The 20,412-nt window shown below is 41.1% G+C and overlaps 2 protein-coding genes across 2 annotated transcripts in view; one reads left to right on the top strand and one right to left on the bottom strand.

Annotated features, from left to right (window-relative positions):
• Nucleotides 1-15,113, bottom strand: part of TACR1 (tachykinin receptor 1) — a 142,212-nt gene extending 127,099 nt beyond the window's left edge. Inside the window, exon 1 of the mRNA XM_058683569.1 lies at nucleotides 13,915-15,113. Within this exon, the coding sequence (XP_058539552.1) occupies nucleotides 13,915-14,303 (389 nt within the window). The 5' untranslated portion in view covers nucleotides 14,304-15,113. The remainder of the gene's footprint in view (nucleotides 1-13,914) is intronic.
• The window catches only part of POLE4 (DNA polymerase epsilon 4, accessory subunit), a 282,794-nt gene that overhangs the window by 230,713 nt on the left and 31,669 nt on the right, over nucleotides 1-20,412 (top strand). The window contains exon 5 of the transcript XR_009248485.1: nucleotides 17,967-18,072. The gene's annotated coding sequence lies outside the window, so the exon portion shown is untranslated. The remainder of the gene's footprint in view (nucleotides 1-17,966; nucleotides 18,073-20,412) is intronic.

The following is a 20,412-nucleotide window of genomic DNA, read 5'->3' as shown; positions in this document are numbered from 1 at the left end:
CCCAGTACTTTGCATTTTCAATATTGCTGTGTAAATCTACTCTTCAATCGTTTTATCCACAACAGCTTTTGTTTTTTTTCTGTTCCAACTCCATTTTTCAGGCAATGATATTTATTGAAGTCATGCAATTTTCAAACCGTTGAAGAGGAGTTGAGAGGATATAAGCAAGGGATTTTTGATCCAGGTGTAGAGAGAAAGGGAGAAAGGAAAGACAAAGAAAAAGGGATGCGAGCTTTAGGTCAAGTGTGGATCCAGACAGGTGCTAGCAGAAAGCTCAGCTCTTGGAAACCTGGCCCTACCCCAGGATTTGTAAACAGCACAAATCCACTGAAGATGCTGGAGAGGTAAAGAATCATCTTGGCCATCTAAACAGGACTTCACTGCCCTGCTGCCCTGAACCCCAGCCTACCAGACCCTTAGGACTGGCTGGGACCATGACCCAAAGTCCCTTCTGATGACGATATCCAAGCTACAAAATTGCTACATATTCATCAAAGAGAATCAGTGACTTGCAAAGAAGTATGAAGAACAGAACAGAAGCAAATTCAGCTTCCACCACCTAAAGACAAATGCAGAGTTCACAGGGATTGCAGCACTGAGACAGTTCCAATTGTGACAGGAGAAGGTCTTTCAGCAACAGTCCGGGCTCATGACAACAGCTCCTTGTGCTTCCCAGCAGTCTCCTTGGTAGACACATGGGGCCATGTTGTAAAAGTCAAACTCTGGATACCCTGAAGTACCTAAATCCCAGCACTCCTTGCATATATGACTCAGTCCTCAAGACTGTTTGTCTTGGTTCTTTATACTCTTTCCTGCTCACGAGGAGGTAGCTGGAAAGGAGTATGTGATTAGAATGAACACATTCCCATTTTAAAATACAAATGGAACTTGGAAGGTAGAAGCCCAGACCATTCCCATCTTAGTATGATTTTAATTGAATACTCTTCCCTTGATTCAACTCAATTTACTAAACTGGATCAGGCTGTGAAGAGAACAGAGCAGTAATTTGGGACCATGCATTTGTGAGGCAGGATCAGGGAGTACCTTCTTGCAGACTTAGAGCATTATTGAGGGAAATGGCCAGGAAGGGAAGAGGATAGTATCTTTGCCTTCTTTGCATTTTGCCGGGTTTTAGGTTGGCAGTGCCTTAATTGGGCCACTGGAAACCCCTGATGACTGTGATATGGCTCATATTCTAGCTGAGTCTTTAACATATTAACTTCCAGACCCCTTATCATGCCAGCTGGAAAGAGAAAGGAACTGGTCTTAAGGATTTGGATATAGGGTTTCTAGGTTATTGTCTAAGTTCCTCTTTAAGAGCTCAGATAAGTTGTTGAGCTAACTAGTTGCATTTCAGCCTCAGGACTGCTTCCCTTTTAGTTCCCATCATGAAGTGAGGCATTTTTAAGCGCCCCCCCTTCCCACCCCTGACACCCTGGGACTATTTGGGAGAGTATTTCAGCTGTTTGTGGGGCTTTCTTTTGTTTAAACATTTTCAGAGTCAAAAAAATCCTCTTACGAGAGCATATTAATTATTCAAGAGGACCTTTCTCCACAGTAAAATAAAATTAATAAATCGTACAAGGTGAGTATTAAGCTTATGCTCCTAATCTCCCCACATGCCACTAAATGTGTACATGAGACTTTTCAAAATTAGTGTCTCAATTATACTCTATGACAGAGCAGAGGGGTAGCTAGCACGACTGTTCACCCTTCCTGCACGAGCTCAGGCAGAAGTGTGATTTGTGAAGGTGGCTGCTTGTTAGTCCATATACGGCTTAGGGCACTGAATTAAGCTGTAAGAACAGAGCACCACTTATTTTTTATGATCTGAAATCTAGGGCACTGAGAAGGAAGAGAAGGGAAAGGAACTCAGCACTTCTAGAGCTATAAAAAGTCATGAGAGTCTGTCCTCGGAGGAAAACCCATCTGAAGAAAGAACATCTCATGATCCAATTGGAGGATGCAAGGGCACCAGTTCCCTTCCAGGCTCTGAGAAGAAAGGCCCTCCCACCAAAGACTTCATGCCAAGAGGAATGGAAGCTGCTGTGTTGACCTTCTATATAGGATGAACTTCTATATAGGATGAACACAGTGTCTCTGGGCATAGATCTGAAACATGCTGGCGGCCTGAGTTTGTCAAAACTAACAGGCACTACTTTTCCTTTTTTTTTTTTTTTCGATAGGTATGCGCTTTTCTTTTTAAATTTGTTAAAATTTATTTTTGAGAGACTGAGAAAGACAGAGAATGAGCGGGGAGGAGCATAGAGAGAGAGGGAGACACAGAATCTGAAGCAGGGTCCAGGCTCCTAGCTGTCAGCACAGAGCCTGACATGGGGCTCGAACTCATGAACCATGAGATCATGGCCTGAGCCGAAGTGGGATGCTTAACCGACTGAGCCACCCAGGTGCCCCACATTTTCTGATGATTCATGTGAAGAAACAGGATACATCCAGAAAAATTCTGACACCTATTTTCCATGACCTCAAAGTCTCAAAAAAGAAACTGAAAGACCCAGGACAGATGGTGATTTTTTGGTCACTTTATCCATGGCAATGAGCCAGTATGAATGAATGGAGGTCCATTAAGAAGGTAAAAACATAAGAGAGTATGGAATGCAGCTAATTCTACTCAGGTAGCAAAGTGACTGAATGCAAATTTGGGGTGGGATGAAGTTTTGCATGATTCTATCTATGTAATTCAGATGATAAGACTTTTTTTTTCAATATATGAAATTTATTGTCAAATTGGTTTCCATACAACACCCAGTGCTCATCCCAAAAGGTGCCCTCCTCAATACCCATCACCCACCCTCCCCTCCCTCCCACCCCCCCATCAACCCTCATTTTGTTCTCAGTTTTGAAGAGTCTCTTATGCTTTGGCTCTCTCCCACTCTAACCTCTTTTTTTTTTTTCCTTCCCCTCCCCCATGGGTTTCTGTTAAGTTTCTCAGGATCCACATAAGAGTGAAAACATAAGGTATCTGTCTTTCTCTGTATGGCTTATTTCACTTAGCATCACACTCTCCAGTTCCATCCACGTTGCTACAAAGGGCCATATTTCGTTCTTTCTCATTGTCCTGTAGTACTCCACTGTGTATATAAACCACAATTTCTTTATCCATTCATCAGTTGATGGACGTTTAGGCTCTTTGCATAATTTGGCTATTGTTGAGAGTGCTGCTATAAACATTGGGGTACAACTGCCCCTATGCATCAGTACTCCTGTATCCCTTGGGTAAATTCCTAGCAGTGCTACTGCTGGGTCATAGGGTAGGTCTATTTTTAATTTTTTGAGGAACTCCACACTGTTTTCCAGAGTGGCTGCACCAGTTTGCATTCCCACCAACAGTGCAAGAGGGTTCCCGTTTCTCCACATCCTCTCCAGCATCTATCGTCTCCTGATTTGTTCATTTTGGCCACTCTGACTGGCGTGAGGTGATATCTGAGTGTGGTTTTGATTTGTATTTCCCTGATGAGGAGCGACGTTAAGCATCTTTTCATGTGCCTGTTGGCCACAGATGATAAGATGTTAAGATGAAAATCGGAGAAGGGTAACACTTGAAGGAAGCCAAGGAGATGCAGGGCACATTGAACTATTCGATTGCAGTGGTAAGGTGTGGGTGGGTTCTGTGGGCACTGAGAAGGCAGAGTTCCACCGTGAGAAGGGCTCAGGGCTTTGGGCTCCTGGAAGACACACCTGGATTCCGATCTCCAACACAGTCTCCGAGGCCCCTTATGGAGAAGATGATTCTGCCACTGCTGCTTGTGTAACTGTGTAACGTGGGAAAGGCATTTTGTAAAATCAAATTGGCGATGAAGAAATGGCATTTCTATATAAGAAGTGTGTGTATAGTAGTGAACTTTATGATCAGTATATGTTACTTGTGTGTGATTTGTTTTTAATATGTTGGAAATGAGAATCTGATATATTAGAGAATTTGACTCACCACATTTGTAATTTTAATTGAAACACTTAGGAGGATTTAACTAATTAGTTTTGTAGTCAATATGTAGAGGCTCGTAAGAACCTCATTTACTGAACTTGTAAGTTCAATTCTTAGAAAGTTGAAATGCTTTAAGAGAACTTAATATGCTAAATTAGAAGTTTTGATTTATTAGATTTACCAGAACTATGCGAGTCCTGAGAAAGATTTTGTTTCTCCTACTTATAAGTCATCCTGTTAGGGATTTGAAGTTTTAAGAAAACCAGATGTATTAAATTTGTGTATTACATTTGAAATATTTAAGAGAATTTAATAATCAACTTTATAAGTACAGTTTACATTATTAAGATTATTTGATTTTAAAGTTTGCAAAATTTGTGACTAATTGGAAATATGTAAGATTATTTCACTAAGTTTGAAAAAGTTAAAATATTTAGGAGGAAGTACTCCATCTCATGTTTAAGAGCTAATTGAATATTAGCCAAAATACAAGGGAAAATGAATGTTTAACACTTTAACTAGATTTATAACAAAACTTCCAAGATTTATAAGATGTGTTCAAAGGCAAAAGAAACACAACTTTAACAAATTTAATATCAACTAAAACACATGCAGCTGTAAGAGGTTGTTTTGTTTTGTTTTTTTGCTATTATCCTCCCTTACACATTTTTGCTATGACTCTCAGATGTTTTTATGTCAAACATTAAACACTCAAATGATGCTCCACGTGAGGGTGGTGACTTTGTGACATACAGGATGTGGGAAGTGAACATGTGGTTTTGGAGATGGTATCAGTGAAAATGATTTAGTTTTTCTGGACTGTGATATGCAAATCCACATGCTAGGCTTCTGGTAGAGTGAGTATCTCCACAGGTGGGAAGGATGATGGATAGCGTTTGGCAAGAGGTTTGCTGTCCCAATTGGAAGGATTTTAAACTGTAATTTAGGCAGGGACATAAGTGCTTCACCCTATTGCTGTTATCCCTGATGTAGAAGGAATTCAAGAGGAGATGAGATAGGAATGGTGTGTAGAATAGGTCTAATGGTGTGTCAGGGTTTATTATAGATCATAATATAACCATTAACTGAGATCTTACTGGATTTCAGGCAATGAATCAGCAACTTCCCATACATTTCCATACTTTCCCTTTCCCCCTCTCTCCCTGCAACGATACTCTACAAGGTACCTTTTATTATATCCCTTTTATCCGATGGGGAAACTGAGGCCCAGCGAGGTTGAGTGTCTTGCCTACATTCGCATAGCTAGTAAATGGTAGAAGCACTGCTGGGACCATGGCCTGTGCTCTTTCCTACACTAAACTGCATTATCAAAGGTGAGATATAACGTTATTAAAGGACATTCTTATACAAAAGATATGCAAGGCACTATGTAGAGTATCCCAAATGTTAAATATAATGATAAAGCTGAATTGGAAGGTAGATCAAGTAAAGAATTATAGAAGAGAGGAGCAAGGAATCAGGCTCAGGGCTGCTTAGCTAGATTTCCTAGAGCTTCACGTGTTGCATCAGTACTCAAGCTGAGATTTATCTCTTAAGGACATCATTAAAGTGTCTCTTCATCCCTGGGGATTCCTCATCCATAGAGCCTCATATGTCCCCTTTGAGTGAGTTGGAATAATAGCTTCTCAAGGTAGCAAGAGGTTTGGGCAATATAAGCCAGTTCCTCAGTCTGTCCTCCAGGTCTGTGACTTTCTCAGGCTCTCTGCTGGAATTTTCCTGTGTCTGTGGTATTTTAATATAGTATAGACTAGCTGTTCAGACAACTGCTGTGGATATGGGACTTGGAGTGTTAAGTGGAGGTTAGGCTTTTGCTTTTCCTGACTCAGGAAGGACAGGTAAAGCAGAGAATACACTTCCTGTTGGTAGTAGGGGTGTTGGAGAAAAAGCTAAGGGGTTGACAATAGTTGGGCCACAAAGGGGTCTATGAAATACCTGAGTTTCCAGTATTCCTGGATAGACTAGAGGTAAGATAGAAATGATAAACACCTCCTTTGATTAGAAGTGTTCTCCTGAGGTGCAAGATCTACTGGGGACGGGGTGTGGGTTAGGAATCCAATAGGGCCTAGTCAAGTGAAGTGTGGAGGAGGCAAGTGTGAATTAGAGCACATAGTTACTCTAGAATAGGTTCAGAACACCTGTTCTGAACCAAACATTCTGAAGTGTAGCAAAAGTTCATTGTAGGCATACATTTGGCCCAATTTTTATTTTCCTTCAAGGTAGAACATCATAGGTATGTTTGAGGTCCGCCTGATGCATTTTGTCTGGTTTTCAGATTTTGGCTGATGTGTGTAGAATAGAGGTACAGTCAAATCAACCACTATCCACACATTGTAGTGAATATCTGTTCTGTGTCAGGCAACGGGGTAGCTTCTGGGAACAGGTATAAAGTGTCCCTGTTTTCATAATGCTTGTAATCTAGCAGGCAAGGAGGTGTGGGAGAGACCAACAAGTTACAGAAAATTGTATAAATAACATGGGATTAGGTAAGAAGGATACTTTATCGAGACTTGAAGGCTTAGTGCAGGTGGTACTTGTGCTAAGTCTAAGAGGACAAAGTAACCAGGTAGGATGCCATCCCTATAGCAAGTGAAGCCAGACAGAGTAATATTAATAAGGCAGTGCACAGTTCTGGGTATTAGTTAACCTCTCAGTTAAGAGGTCCATTAACAAATGGGAATAGCCAGTAGAGACTAAGGAGGATGGAGAGATGAAGAAACTAAGGGCAGTTAACCAGGGATGGAAAAGCTTTAGGAGGGATATATCTAAACGACTGCCACATAGAAGAGGCATTATATTAGTAGGAGCAGCCCATAATCAGAGGCAGATTTCAGTTCAACAAAAGGAATAATTTTATAATGAACCAAAATGTGAATTTAACAAATGAGACAGATTGAGTAAAATATTTAAGCAGAATTTGATATTCTCATAATGGCCCTGTCTAGAAAGTTGTGGGGTTGAGTTTTTGTTTGGGTGGAAAATTTTCAAAAGAGTCTGTAACATCCTTTCTGGCACAGTAGGACCCTTATGTCATTTTTCAGCCTTCAATGACAGCTTTCTTTAGATGATATAACATCCAAAAGCCACCTTGAGTGGGAGTATGTAGGCAGATGTCTAAGGCACAGGAATGCAAATTGCATGGGTCTCCAAGCTATGAGGGAGTAAAGAGTGGGAGGATGATGCTAAAAGAAATAGTTTCTAATAGTCATTCATGGCAGAAACAGAATCTCCATTGCTATTGAGGATTAGATGAGACAATGGATTGGAGAGGATGGAAACATAAAGTATCATTATCAATTTTATTAACATGAAATCTCTTTTCTAGTGTCTAAGTGACAAACACTTATAAATCATTATAATTCCCAGTCGAGTGTTCCTGAAATTAATTTTAAAAATACAAACTCCACATTGTTTTCTCTGCACTTTGTTGTTTCTTTTCTCCTCCTCTGCTCCTTCTTCCACTCCTTCTTCCTTCTCTTCCTTTTCTTTATTTTACCAGTAAGTTTTTCCCATATTCCCAATGGCAGTTCTTCCCTCTGTCTCCAAGCTCCCTCAGCATGGTATTAATTACATTGGGTTAAATTGGTATTCATGACTTTATCATCCCCCAAAACTGAGAGCACAAGGGCAAAGGCAAGTTTTACTGCCTCAGAATTTGGCATATGGTAGGTGCTCAGTAATGGTTGGATGGATGGATGGATGGATGGATGAGGAAGAGGACATTCTCCTCATTGTCATCTAATTTTATCCCTCCTTATCATATTCTGCTAATACTACCTTTCATAGCTACCAGTGTTCTTTAATTACCAAATCCAATGTCCTCATCAGCCTAGGATTCTAATGACACTGATGAACAGAACCAACCACAAGTCACCTCTCTTAACCTTTGTCACTCTACATATCCTGATTTCTCCACTACCTCTCTGCTTCTTCCGCCATCCCCCCCGCTCCCACCCCATTAGTTGATAGGACATTCTCACGAATTGTTGATGTCTTTGCCTCTTCTCTGGAAATGTGTACAGGTAAAAGAGATGTTTTCTTCTTTCAAACTCAAATAAGCCATCTGTTTGGAAAACTCCTAAATCCACATTTTCATCCCTGGCTTCTTAGTTTCTAGTCCCATATCTCAAGTTGCCTTGTTGGGCATTTCCAACCAATTGTTACATTTTCACATCAAATCCAGCCAAAATTGTATTCATCTCTTTCCTCTCCATTCATTTCCTGATTTACTAACCTCTGCATTCATTCCCTGATTTACCTGTGAACTCACTTCACTTGAGTCAAGCAGTCATTCTTCCCAAACATTTTGCAACTTTTTGCTTCCATAATTTTGTCAAACAGTTTCTTTTACCTGGAAGGTCACCTTCCTTTATCATCTTCTCTAAAAAATTTGATCTAATCTTCAAGGTCCAAGTCAATTGCCACTTTTTGAAGTCTTCCTTAATCATCACTGCTGGACATAATGTTCTTCCTCTTCTCTCATATTGAATTTGTCTATACAATCATATAAAACATATTCTAGCACCTTATATTGTAGCTACCTCTATATCAGTTCTATTTGCTTCAATATGTAGCATAAAGCTCTTGAGGGAGGACATGAGACTTTGAGTTAGGAAACATCACCTTACCTGGTGGCATTATCCATCAATGGACTGAAGATCTTTGTCCAAATTTAACTGAGTGTTTCTACCTCAAGATCCTCATTCAACATTTGCTAATTTGACATCAATAATAATAACAAAGTCTTGTGGTCCTACTACATGCATTTACATTGAGAATTACTCTTCATTTCCCTTCAATTAAACCTACGTTTCTGCCAGTTTTTTTTAAAAACAAGGTCCTTGGCCATTTAGCATACTGGGAGCTCCCATGAGTAGGGACAGGATGTGACAAGTGCAGTGCGACAGCTCCAGGGAGAGAGTAGGTGGTCATTGAATTTCTCCAGGAAAGATCCTTCAGTCTAATTGACCCATCCAAGATGTTAACAAGCTCAACTTTGATCTCTGTCAACTCAGACATTTGAGGTTCTGGATTTGAAAAGACAGGGTCAGTTGTGATGGATAAGCTTCTAGTGAATGACCACTCTCAGTATCACAGAGATACTTGGTCATGAGTTGTAAGGTTCATCTAAATTAGTGAAAAGATTCTAAAATCTATGTTTGACCTCTGGGCAGTGAAGAATTGACCTGAGATATACAATGGGATCCAAGTCTAGTCAACAAGGTGGGGTTCAAGGACAGACTACAGGTCTGGTGGAGACCTGGGAAGCAGGCTATTTAAATTTGTAGCTGAGTGTGGCTGGGAGAATGGGACAGACATCACAGAACCATCAGAAGTTTTTGTTGTTTATGCATGTCTTTGCTTTTGGTTCCTCTTTTACTCTGTCAGAGCGCTCACTCCTTCTTTTGCCTTCAACCATTGCCCCTATCTGGGCAACTGTATATTTGGTCCTGATCATATTTCATATTGTTCAGAGACCATAATAATTTAGATGTTTCCTTTCACTCAAACACAACATCCAGGACCAGTCTGAGGAGTGAGCAACCTTCTCCTTTCAACTCGCTGAAATTACACTTGCCCCTTCCAGGTAGAGAAGTGGTGTTACCAGCCCGGTGCTTTGCTGAGCTTCCTGTTGCTGTGTGTTTAATTCCCAGTCAGGTTGCCTTTTACCTCTATAGTCCCTCTTGTGGGGCTTAGGAATTGGCCTATTTCCTTCCTTCTTAGTGCTGCTCTTCGGTACTAGAACTGACAACCATCATGGGTCTTTTCAAAATGGTGGTGTCACTTCTTAGTGTCCTCCAACTTCTGATTTTATAAAACATCACACATACCTTCTAATTTTTCTAGTAGGGAAATTTTTTCTTTTTTTAAATTTTTATTTAAATTAAGGCAACACTATCAACAATAGTCCAATTACAGAAAGAGCCCAAATGTCCATTGGCTGATGAATGGATAAAAAAGATGTGGTATATTATATACAATGGAATATTACTTGGTGATCAAAAAGAATGAAATCTTGCCATTTGCCACAATGTGGATGAAACCAGAATGTATTATGCTAAGTGAAATAAGTCCATAATAGGGAAAATTTTTTGAATTTCATTTTAAGTGGGAGAAATTATAGTTTCAAAAAGTAAAATCCCTGATGTGTTTTGGAGTTTAATTAGAGTTAGATCTGATCTTATTTAGGTATATTTGTCTCTGCAACCCTTTTATTCTAGATAACCATTGCCTTCAATAAATAAGTATTCCTTCTTCAGAAGAAGAAACACTCTTGTTCTCTCTCTCTATGTCTCATTCCCCACTCTATGGAAAGATAACAGAAAATAATTAAATTAGTACTGTAATTTACAGGTGAAAGTCTCTTTTTTCTCTGTATATACGTTTTAGTTCTAGAAGAAAATTTGGCAAAGTTTACCAGGACAGTTTGAACTAGCAACTCTATATCAAGGAGTTTATTTTGAGGAGAGAACAAGGAATGCTCTCAAAGATTTATATCTGGGATACTTGTAGTTATTAAAAATGGAAAAAATTTACATATGAAAATAGGGGAATGGTAAAATAAATGATTATAGCCACGCAGTATAATGCATCCATTTTTAATAGATCAAAAATTATATTTTGCAAACTATTTCATGACATGGAAAACACACATGAGATGATGGTAAGGAATGAAACAAAAAAGCAACTATTGAAACTGTTTTTATTATGATCCAAAATTTAGCCTTAAAAATGGGAGTAACTGTTTGTGGCATAAATAACACAGATAGAAAAAAGCCAGTATAAGCTAGCATTCCAGAATTTTAACAGGTTTACTGCCAGTAGTGGGATGGTAGATAATATTTACATTTTCTTTACAATTTTATGTATTTTTCTAAATGTTCTTTTGGGAAGATGTATTATTTTGTTCATTCATTCACTTATTTAACAAATGTGTAGTGACTGGTGACAGTACTGCCTTGTGCTGAGGAGATAAAGTAAACAAGACAGAACAGACGTATTCCTTGCTTTGCTTAGAGTTTACAATCCCTTAAAATTAGGAGGAAAAATGTTTTTTTTTTTCCCTTAATTCATTTCATTTGACCCAGTAATTCCACTTCTGGGAATCTATCCTAAGGAAATAATCAAGAAAGGAAAATAAAATTACCATATAGAAATGTTTATTAGTGCATTAACCATAAAGCAAAAATATTCAGAAATCACCTAAATACCCAACAGTAGGAGGACAGTTAAAGTAATAATAGCACATTCATATAATGGAATAATATGAAGCCATTAATATTGTGTTACTGGAGACTTTTTAATAATATGGGAAAATGTTACTAATGTTTTCCATTACTATCAATGGAAAAAAGTAAGCTGCAAAATTATACAGAACCTGACCTCAATTATGTAGTGTAATAGTCATAAAAGAGAAATTAAAATGTTAACAGGTGTTATTTTGGCATGGTGAAGTAATGGCTGATTTGTATTTTGTGTCTATGTTCTTCGTATTTCCTGAGTTTTTGCAATGAACAGGTTTAATTTTATAATAAGGAAAACCATAATGCTTTTGTTTTTTAAGACTTGATTCAGATTATCTGTTAAAAATTCAAGGAACATACAAAAAGATAATTTAACATTTCCTTAAAGTTTGCACTGCCTTGGTCGAGAAAGGAGAGATAATTGATATGATGACTGCTTACAGCCCCTTACCTTTCTAAAATATTCTTGGGAGAGAATGGATGAATATACATGCAGTGGAGCTACCTTCATCAGAGGGTCTGGGGGGATTAACTCACTGTGCTCATGAGGCTGAGCAAGGAAAATTAGAACAAGCACTTGGATGACTTGGGGACAGAGCCCTGAAGCCTAATCCCAAACTCTACCTTGGATTATAACCTTGAGCATGATGTTGATAATCTCCCTGGGCTGTATCTGGACATTAGGGACTTGGGGGCATTTCTTGCTCCTGTCATTTCCATCAGCTCAGGCACCAGGGCTCCTCTGACCTCACCAAGCAGCTGTCCTGCAGGGTCAGGGTCCCTGTCTATGGTTTGCCTAGAGAGAATAATGGAGCCTGAGATGCCAGGGTCAAGGCAACTAAAATCTGGCTCCCTACTTATTCCAATGTGAAGACTTTGACCCTGGCTTCTGTCCTTAGCCTTCCAAGTTCAAAGGGAAAGAGCATGGCTGTGGAACATGTCATTTCTGGGTAAGCTGGAGCAAGAGATCTGTCTGCTGAATGCTCAGAAGCACACTGACTGACAGGTCTCCCTTGAGCTCACACAAGGCCCAAGTGCATTTAAAATACCAACTTTCCCTCTGATTTAAAGTTCATCAAGGCTGAATGAAATCACACCACATTTCACTGCACCTATATTCATTCATATGTCATGCTATTGGTTTTCTAAATTTAAGGGGTCTGCTGTCCAGTTAAAGGAACAAGTCAGTGCAGAAAGACTTACAGGCATACTTCACGTTCAACAAACTTAGTATCTGAACACTAAAGTAGCATAAAAGATAAATTTACAAAAGAACTCATTTCACTACCACTTTGAGTAATTGGTTTACCGTCTACATTTAAAATATAAATTGATTCACCGCAATGTGTCACCACAATGTACCAAGCACATAGAGTTGCATAAAGGGAGTTGTACATGGAATTTAGAAGCCAGCATTTGGTTTGGACACCACTGCAATGATTTCTTACATTTCTCTGATTTTACAAGTGTTCATTGACTACAGAAGCTGAAAAAGACCTCAAATCAATTGCCAATCATAAAAAATATTTATGCTAAAAGAATTTAGTAGTTTGGGAATTTTGAGGGGGGGGGATTTTTCTCCTAGGTCCTTCTTTGGGTTTCTCATAATTCATAGATCTCAGTAAGGCCATGAAAAGAACTCATTTCAAAATCACAGTGGCAGGTGTTTTAAACATACCTCCCCATCCCAGGTAAGCATTGAATATTTGTGCACACATAGATACACACTAAAGACCTATAACACCCACAAAAATATCAACACAGAGGAAGATGTGCTCTACTAATCGATTTTCCATCCTGCCACCTGAGGAGCCATTCGTTCCAGAACGCAAGCCCTAGTGTTCGAAAATGCCAACATTTTCCTTATCAGCCAGCTTCTGAAACCTTAGTTGGGTGCAGGAAAAAAGAGCTTTCAACTGCCTTTTGCCAAGTACATTTCTCTGTAGATACAGACAGGTGAAAAACATTGACCTTACATGACAAGAGAAATTTAGAAAAACTCCTGGGTAAGCTCCCTGGGCCCCTATTTGCGGAGTTCCTGAGGAACAGTCTAGCAGCATCTCATTGCTGAATGACAGCTCCAAGCAGCATAGATGGAGCTGAATTAGAATCCTGAGTATCTTATGATTCTAATGAAATGCTCTTCACATAGAAAGAATATTGGAGAGTTGAGGTGGGAGCAGTAAGTTCCTGAATATCCAGGAAAAAGTGAAAAATGAGAAATTTTACCTAGGCACACTTAAAACTGGAAGGCACCAAGAGGCTGTCCAGCAGAATAGTAGGCTTGCAGGGATTTACAAAGCCCCAGCCAAGGGCCAGTCCCTTGGCCAAGGCTGGAGTATCCCCTTCAGGCTTTCAGGGTAAATGAGAGGAAGAATATATGGAAAGAAGCAAAGCAGTAGTTGAAAGAAACCTATCAAGAAGATGGGTGCAGAAGGGGTGAAGAAATAGAATTAAGTGAAGGAAAAAGGAGGTGTGTGAACAAAGGGAGACTGGCAATGAATGAAAAGGAAGATGAAAGGAAAGAAAAAAATAGAAAAGCAAATGGTGAGATAAGATCAACAACTAATTCAACTAGCTGTCAGTAATAACCCCAGGGTCCAGGTGACCAATCTCCACCATGAACCAGGCGCAGTGCAACCCGGAATCTCACAGCAATGCCATGGTATGGACAATTTCTCCCTTTTCCAAAAAGGGCAAGCTCACCTATCGAAGGCCACAGCAGTCATGGAATAGATGCTGGCGAAGACAGCGGCGATGGGGAAGAAGTTGTGGAACTTGCAGTAGAACAGGCCGTAGTACCATTCGTTGTGGACAGCATAGGTGAAGTTCACCACCGTGTTGAACGCAGCCATGGATGCCTCTGCAAAAGCCAGGTTCACCAGGAAATAGTTCGTCACTGTCCTCATTCGTTTGTGGGCCAGGATGATCCACATTACCACCACGTTGCCCACGACGGAGGTCACCACGATGACCGTATAGGCAGCTGCCCAAAGGACAATTTGCCAGGCCGGCTGCACGAACTGGTTGGGCTCCGAGGTGTTGGTGGAGATGTTTGGGAAGAGGTCTGAGTCAACCTGGAGGACGTTATCCATTCCTCTGCTAGGCGGTTAAGCCCTCTTCTCTGCACACACCCTGCCTTTGCAGCAGGCCCTGAGGCTGACGCCTGGGGTCAGGGTCCTGCTTATTCAAGACAGGAGGGCTGCAGGCTCTTTCTGGGCAGAACTCTTTCCTTGCAAGCAGAAGAGTTGGCTCTCAGAAGATAAAACGCTTCTAGATGCGCTGTCTGCTCCTCGTGGCTCTGAATTCCTCCACTTTCAAGCTTCAGGAAGCATTTGAGTTCAGAAATCCGGAGACAGCGTCTCTCCTGCGTGGGACTAGGAAAAAGAAAGAAATCCCAGGGGTCACGCTTCCAGGAAGCAGGAGACCCTCGCCTTTTTGCACCTGCTGCTATTTGCAACTCCTATTCCCCCTGCTTGCAGCTGGAAATGCAAAACAAAACAAAACAAAACAAAAAACAAAAACAAAAAAAAACCTGTTCTGCAGGAGGACTGGGGGCAAAAGGGTGTGTTCGTCACCACGCGACCTGTAAAAGTTCTGAGTCTATAGCCAGTATTCTGGGGCCCCGTATCTGGCTGGAGATTTTTTCCTTTGCTTTCGCTGTGTTGCAGCTGCTGCTGCCGCCGCCGCCGCGGTCTGCAGCTTCGCAGGAGCCTCTTTGGCTCGGGTCCTGCTCTGCTCCGGAGTTAGCAGAACCTCGGTAGGCTGCGCGCAAGGTTTTTATAACCCTCTGCAGAGACGTCACCGGGAAGGGGCAGTACCTGGGCTGCCAGTCCCGGTGCTCAGGGCAGCAGCTGAACCAGCTGTTGGCAACTGTCTCACTCCACTAACGCAGCCACCACGCCTTTTGCTGTTACCTGCTGTGGGAGTCTTTAAGCCGGGGCGGGGGAGGGGGGAAGGGGGCCACGCACTCCGCGAGGGGGCGCTAGGTAGCCTCGGAGTAATTGCGCCAAACGAAGTCTGCAGCTGGAACCACAAAGGATTTGAGAAAGAGCTGTAGTGATGGACACACAACTTCCAGGGAGAGCAGCCCGGAGCGCTGCGACAGCTCTGCAGAGGCGCCTGCCTGTGGCTGTGGGAGTCCGGCAAGAGTGGGGGCGACGTGCCAGAGCTGCTCTCCGGGCCTCTCTCCAGCCCGAGTGCACCACGGGCTCGCTCTGTCGGCTACCGAGAAGGAAGGGGCAACGATGCCCAGTTGCAGGTGTCCGAAAAACAACTTTTCTGAGAACGTATTTAGGAAATATCCCCAAATACCTAGTTCCTTTTCCTGGGTAGACCGCTTCCCCAGAGGAAGCAGTGATAGACTCTAAGCTTTGGGGACAACTTCCCAGGCTCTCTGCTGGTTTGGCCCCTCGGTCCATGAAAAGCTCCAGCTGAGCTCTACAGATGAGCCCCAGCGCAGGCAACAGGGACTGGGCTGGGCTCCCTGCGAAGCTCAGTGAGCCTAGGAGCCACCTACAAGCAGTGTGTCTTCCAGACGCGCCTCTTCTGGCTCTCTGCCAGCACTCACTGCAGCCTCGCGTTCATCGCCCAGAGACCTAGCAGCCTCTACCTCCGAGCCTCCCGGGCCTGCCGGCCACAGCCCGACCGGGTGGCGTCGGGGTCTCCTTCCCCTACCCCGTCTCAGGTTTGCCAAGGGACTGGAGGGCAGGTCTGTCTCCCGTCTCTCTCCACCTCCACCCTGCCCCCGGCGGGCTTCAAGGCTTCATCTGTCAGTCCAAGGCCATTTCAAAAGGCCGAGCTGGAGTCAGGCGCTGGGAAGAGGTGGCAAAGGCTCTCCAGTGCGTGCGCATCATCTTGAAGAAGCCGAGATGGCATGAGGTTCGGAGCGCGGTCCAGCCAGAGTGTCTACGAGACACGGTTCCGCGGGTAATCGAATCTTCCGAGGCTTTCTGGGGGCCATCTACCCCTTTGCCTCCCCTCGCTCCTTGCCCCCCTTTTCCTGCGGGGCACTCAGAACTGTGAGACGCGGGTGGGGATGGGTAGCATCGCTCCGCGTTGAGGCTCGGGATGGCGCAAGCCTGCACTCTCCAGGGAGCAGCGTTTACGCACTAGTCCTGCCTGGTTGCGCGCCTCTCCTTCGAGCAAGCATGTATTTGGCAGGAAGCGCTTTTAAGGCTTAGAAATTTATTGTACCGATTTATGCCGGGCTAAAATCGAATCCATTCACGGTGCGAGGGTGAGGGGCCGAAGTGGAGGTTTCTGCTAGTTCACTTTGGTTTTGCTGAAGGCGAGAACTTCAGCATTTATATGAACCGCACCTTGCACTGCCTGTTCCTCCAGGCACCCCTAAATCCAAAGAGAAAACTAATTTAGCCAATAGATTGTGAGTGGAAATGATGTATGTCACTTCTAGGCTGAAGCATAGAAGAGAGAGAGAGAGAGAGAAAGAGAGAGTGAGAGAGAGTGTCAGAGGGAGAAAGAAATGTCTCTTCGTATTCTCTCCCAGCCAAGTCACAAATGATGCAGCCACAAGAAGACAAGTCTTGATTACCTTGAATTCCCAAGTGACTGTATAACCCAGGCCACTGCCCAGTCATTTTGGACATGTAGCATGAGTAGGAAATAAATTTTGTTGTATTAGGGCACTAGGGTTTGGGATTAGTTTGTTACTCACCATGATCTAGCTTATCCTGAATAATATAGGAATAAAATATTCTGATATCTGGTAAGGCAGGTTCATCTGGATGCTCATTTCATGCTTTTTAAAATCCATTTAGAACATCACATTTAAATTTTAATATTTTAAATTCAATTTAAAAATTAAATAAAACACACTGCATCAGTATTCTAATTGGAATTGTCTGGAATTTATCCAATTTTGACAACACTGAAATTTTTTATATTAATTTTTTAAATCCAAGAACATGGTATGCTTTTCCATTTATTCAAGTCTTATTTATGCCTTTCAAAAAGATTTTATAATTTTGAAAATAGATTTTATATTAAAATTTGAAAATAAATTTTAAAATAGATCCAATTTTTTGGTTAAATTTCTTTCCATATATTCTGTAGATTTTGTTTCTTTTTTAAATGAACTACTTTTTCCTTTTTTATCCCAGATCAAAGAAAACCCATTGACTTCTGTGTGTATGTATTTGTGTGTGTGTATGTATCCTAGTCATTTTACTAAATTTCCTATTTATTTTAGTGCTTTTTATTTGAATTCTTTACATTTTCAATTACATCATTAGCATATTCTTGTCTCACTGAATTTCCTTTACCTTCTAGAACAATGTTAAATTAAAATTGATGATAGCAGATATTTCTGTATAGTTTCTGAATTTAAATTTAGATGACTGTGAATTTTAACCATTTAGGATAGTATTTGTTGTAAAATTTGCTAAATAGTCTTTAATGTTTAGTTTCCTTCTACTTTATTTTACCTGGAAGTTTAAATAAGAATGTCTTGTAATTTCTTTTATTTTAAATGTCTTTTTCAGGATGTCTTGCTATGATTGTATAATTTTTTTTCACTAATTTGTTGACATAATGGATTAAATGAATAGATTTCCCAACACTGACTAAACATGGACTCACCCTAGCATTCCTGGCACAAACTCTGCTTAGTCTGAGGCTATATTATTTCTTTGATATATTGCTGAATTCAACCTGCTAATGACTTATTTAACATTTTTACATCTGTTTTTCTAGTTGAGATTGATGTAGATATTCTTTTCCTTTTTTTTTTTTTTCAGATATTAGTGTTATGCATCAAAAAATGAATTGGAAAGCATCTCATCTCTAACTACAGCAAGAAATAGTAGTCCTGGTCCCTGAACTACCCAGGAACCAGTCAGAAGTGTAAGTCCTTGGGCCAGCACAGAACTACTAAACTAGAATCTGCATTTTTGTAAGACAGGTTATTTGTATGCACATTAAAGTTTGAGGAACTTAAAATAGGTCCAGTGCTTTCTGGATTTCTTAATGATAAGAATCTCTTAGTTACTTGTTAGTAAACATTATCATGTTCCCCTGAAAATTCTCATTTGGTAGTTCTGGGTTGGGACTCAGCAATTTGTGTTTTTACCAAGTACCCTGGGTCAGTCTTCTCTTCAAGCAAGTTTTATAAATATGTTGGCCTTTTACTTTAAACAGCATGAAACTAGATGAGTCCTTTCTTCATCTCAAGGAAATTTTCAGCTAGCATGTTTTTGAAATTATTACTTCTTCTCCATCAGTCCTTTTTTCTCCTTTTGAGAGTCTCATTGCTGTCATGCTAGGTCTCCTAGATCCATCCTCTGAATGTTTTAAAATTTATTCCTGCCCCCATTCTCAGATTTGAGTACCCAGGCCCTTCTCTTTCGGTTCTTTCTCCACGTTCCAATGCTGATCTCCCAGCAAAGCCTAGCCTGTCCAGTTGAACTGTTCTCTTAGCTCAACCCCCACAAAGCCCCAGGGCTCCCTTATGTCCAGCTGTCCTTAAGCTTGAAACCACGTGGCTGATTGGAGAGGACATTGGAGTTGGCTGGGAAAGGGAGGGCAGCTGCGTTCAGGTCCCCATCAACTCTGGTCTTCTGAAGACCAGAGTTGTGGATGCAACTGATGTGGATGCATCCCCTTCATCCTCCACAGTGTGCATGAGTTGCTACAATTAGTCACTGGCTCCCATCCTCAGCCATCCTTTTACAAGACAAACTGGTGTGCATTATATCTCTTGGAAATTAGATTGTTAGTTCCCTGAGAGCAAGAACCACGTTATTCAACTACTCATTTGCTAGAAGTGCCTTCCACACAACACAGTGCATGATCAATACACACGTATTAGGTTGGATTGAATTGCTTGACAATGGTTGAATTTAGAAAGGTGGTGTGAGGCAGGGAGGCAGCAACAGATTAGGATTCACCAAACTGTAAATCTTCCCAACACAAAACAACAATAAGCATTAATAATAATAACAGGAAGCAGAGGGAGAAAGTAGAGGGTAGCTGGCTCTTAAACAATGTGTACCATGGGCCGGGAACAACTGTTCCATGTGCTTTACATATAGTCACTCTATTTGCCAATACCTTTAGCTTTAGCTTTCTTGAATCACTCTGTTTTATTTGTGCATCTATATATACTGTAGCATATAGCATAGATTTTGAGTTTCTTCTCATAAGCCAGTGTAAAAATCATTTTCTTTTAAGTGAGTTAAACCTATTCATATCCAGGGGCGCCTGGGTGGCGCAGTCGGTTAAGCGTCCGACTTCAGCCAGGTCACGATCCCACGGTCCATGAGTTCGAGCCCCGTGTCAGGCTCTGGGCTGATGGCTCGGAGCCTGGAGCCTGTTTCTGATTCTGTGTCTCCCTCTCTCTCTGCCCCTCCCCCGTTCATGCTCTGTTTCTCTCTGTCCCAAAAATAAATAAAAAACGTTGAAAAAAAAATTAAAAAAAAAACAAACCTGTTCGTATCTGATGTTTGATCTTAATTCTGTTACATTATTTTATGTTATATTCCTGAGTGCATTTTTTTACATTATAGGCAAATGTATATGTTATATTTATGGTCTATTTGCTTTAAAAATATTAGTGTGTTGTATAGAAAGATTTTTGTGTGTGTTTTTCCAGTAGCTACCTTTATACTAGTACCTTTTATAATGTTCTCAGCCTCTTTTGGCTCATATAGGCTTCTATTATATGGTTTATCAGCTTTATTTATTTATTTGAAATTTACATGAAATTTATATGAAATTTATTGTCAAATTGGTTTCCATACAACACCCAGTGCTCATCCCAACAGGTGCCCTCCTCAATGCCCATCACCCACCCTCCCCTCCCTGCCACCCCCTCAGTTTATTCTCAGTTTTTAAGAGTCTCTTATGGTTTGGCTCTCTCCCTCTCTTTTTTTTTTCCTTCCCCTCCCCATGGTCTTCTGTTAAGTTTCTCAGGATCCACATAAGAGTGAAAACAGAAAGAATGAAATATGGCCTTTTGTAGCAACGTGGTTTATCAGCTTTAAATGACATTGTAAGTCTTCTACCTATTACCTAGGTAGTGATCTATGAGCCTTTCTTATTCAATTGAGCCATACTAACCTGTTGTCTTTGTAGGTAAAATATGGCTGATTATCAGCAATGTCATATGGATTAATCTGTGAATACTTCTCCCTTTTTATTTTTTGCCTTCTCCCACTTTGGAAAGTTGTGTTATTTCTACTTTGA

This window comes from Neofelis nebulosa, chromosome 9 (genome assembly GCF_028018385.1).
Source record: "Neofelis nebulosa isolate mNeoNeb1 chromosome 9, mNeoNeb1.pri, whole genome shotgun sequence".
NCBI classification, from domain to species: domain Eukaryota; kingdom Metazoa; phylum Chordata; class Mammalia; order Carnivora; family Felidae; genus Neofelis; species Neofelis nebulosa.
Note: the sequence above shows the minus strand (reverse complement) of the source record. Positions and strands in the feature narration are given on the sequence as shown.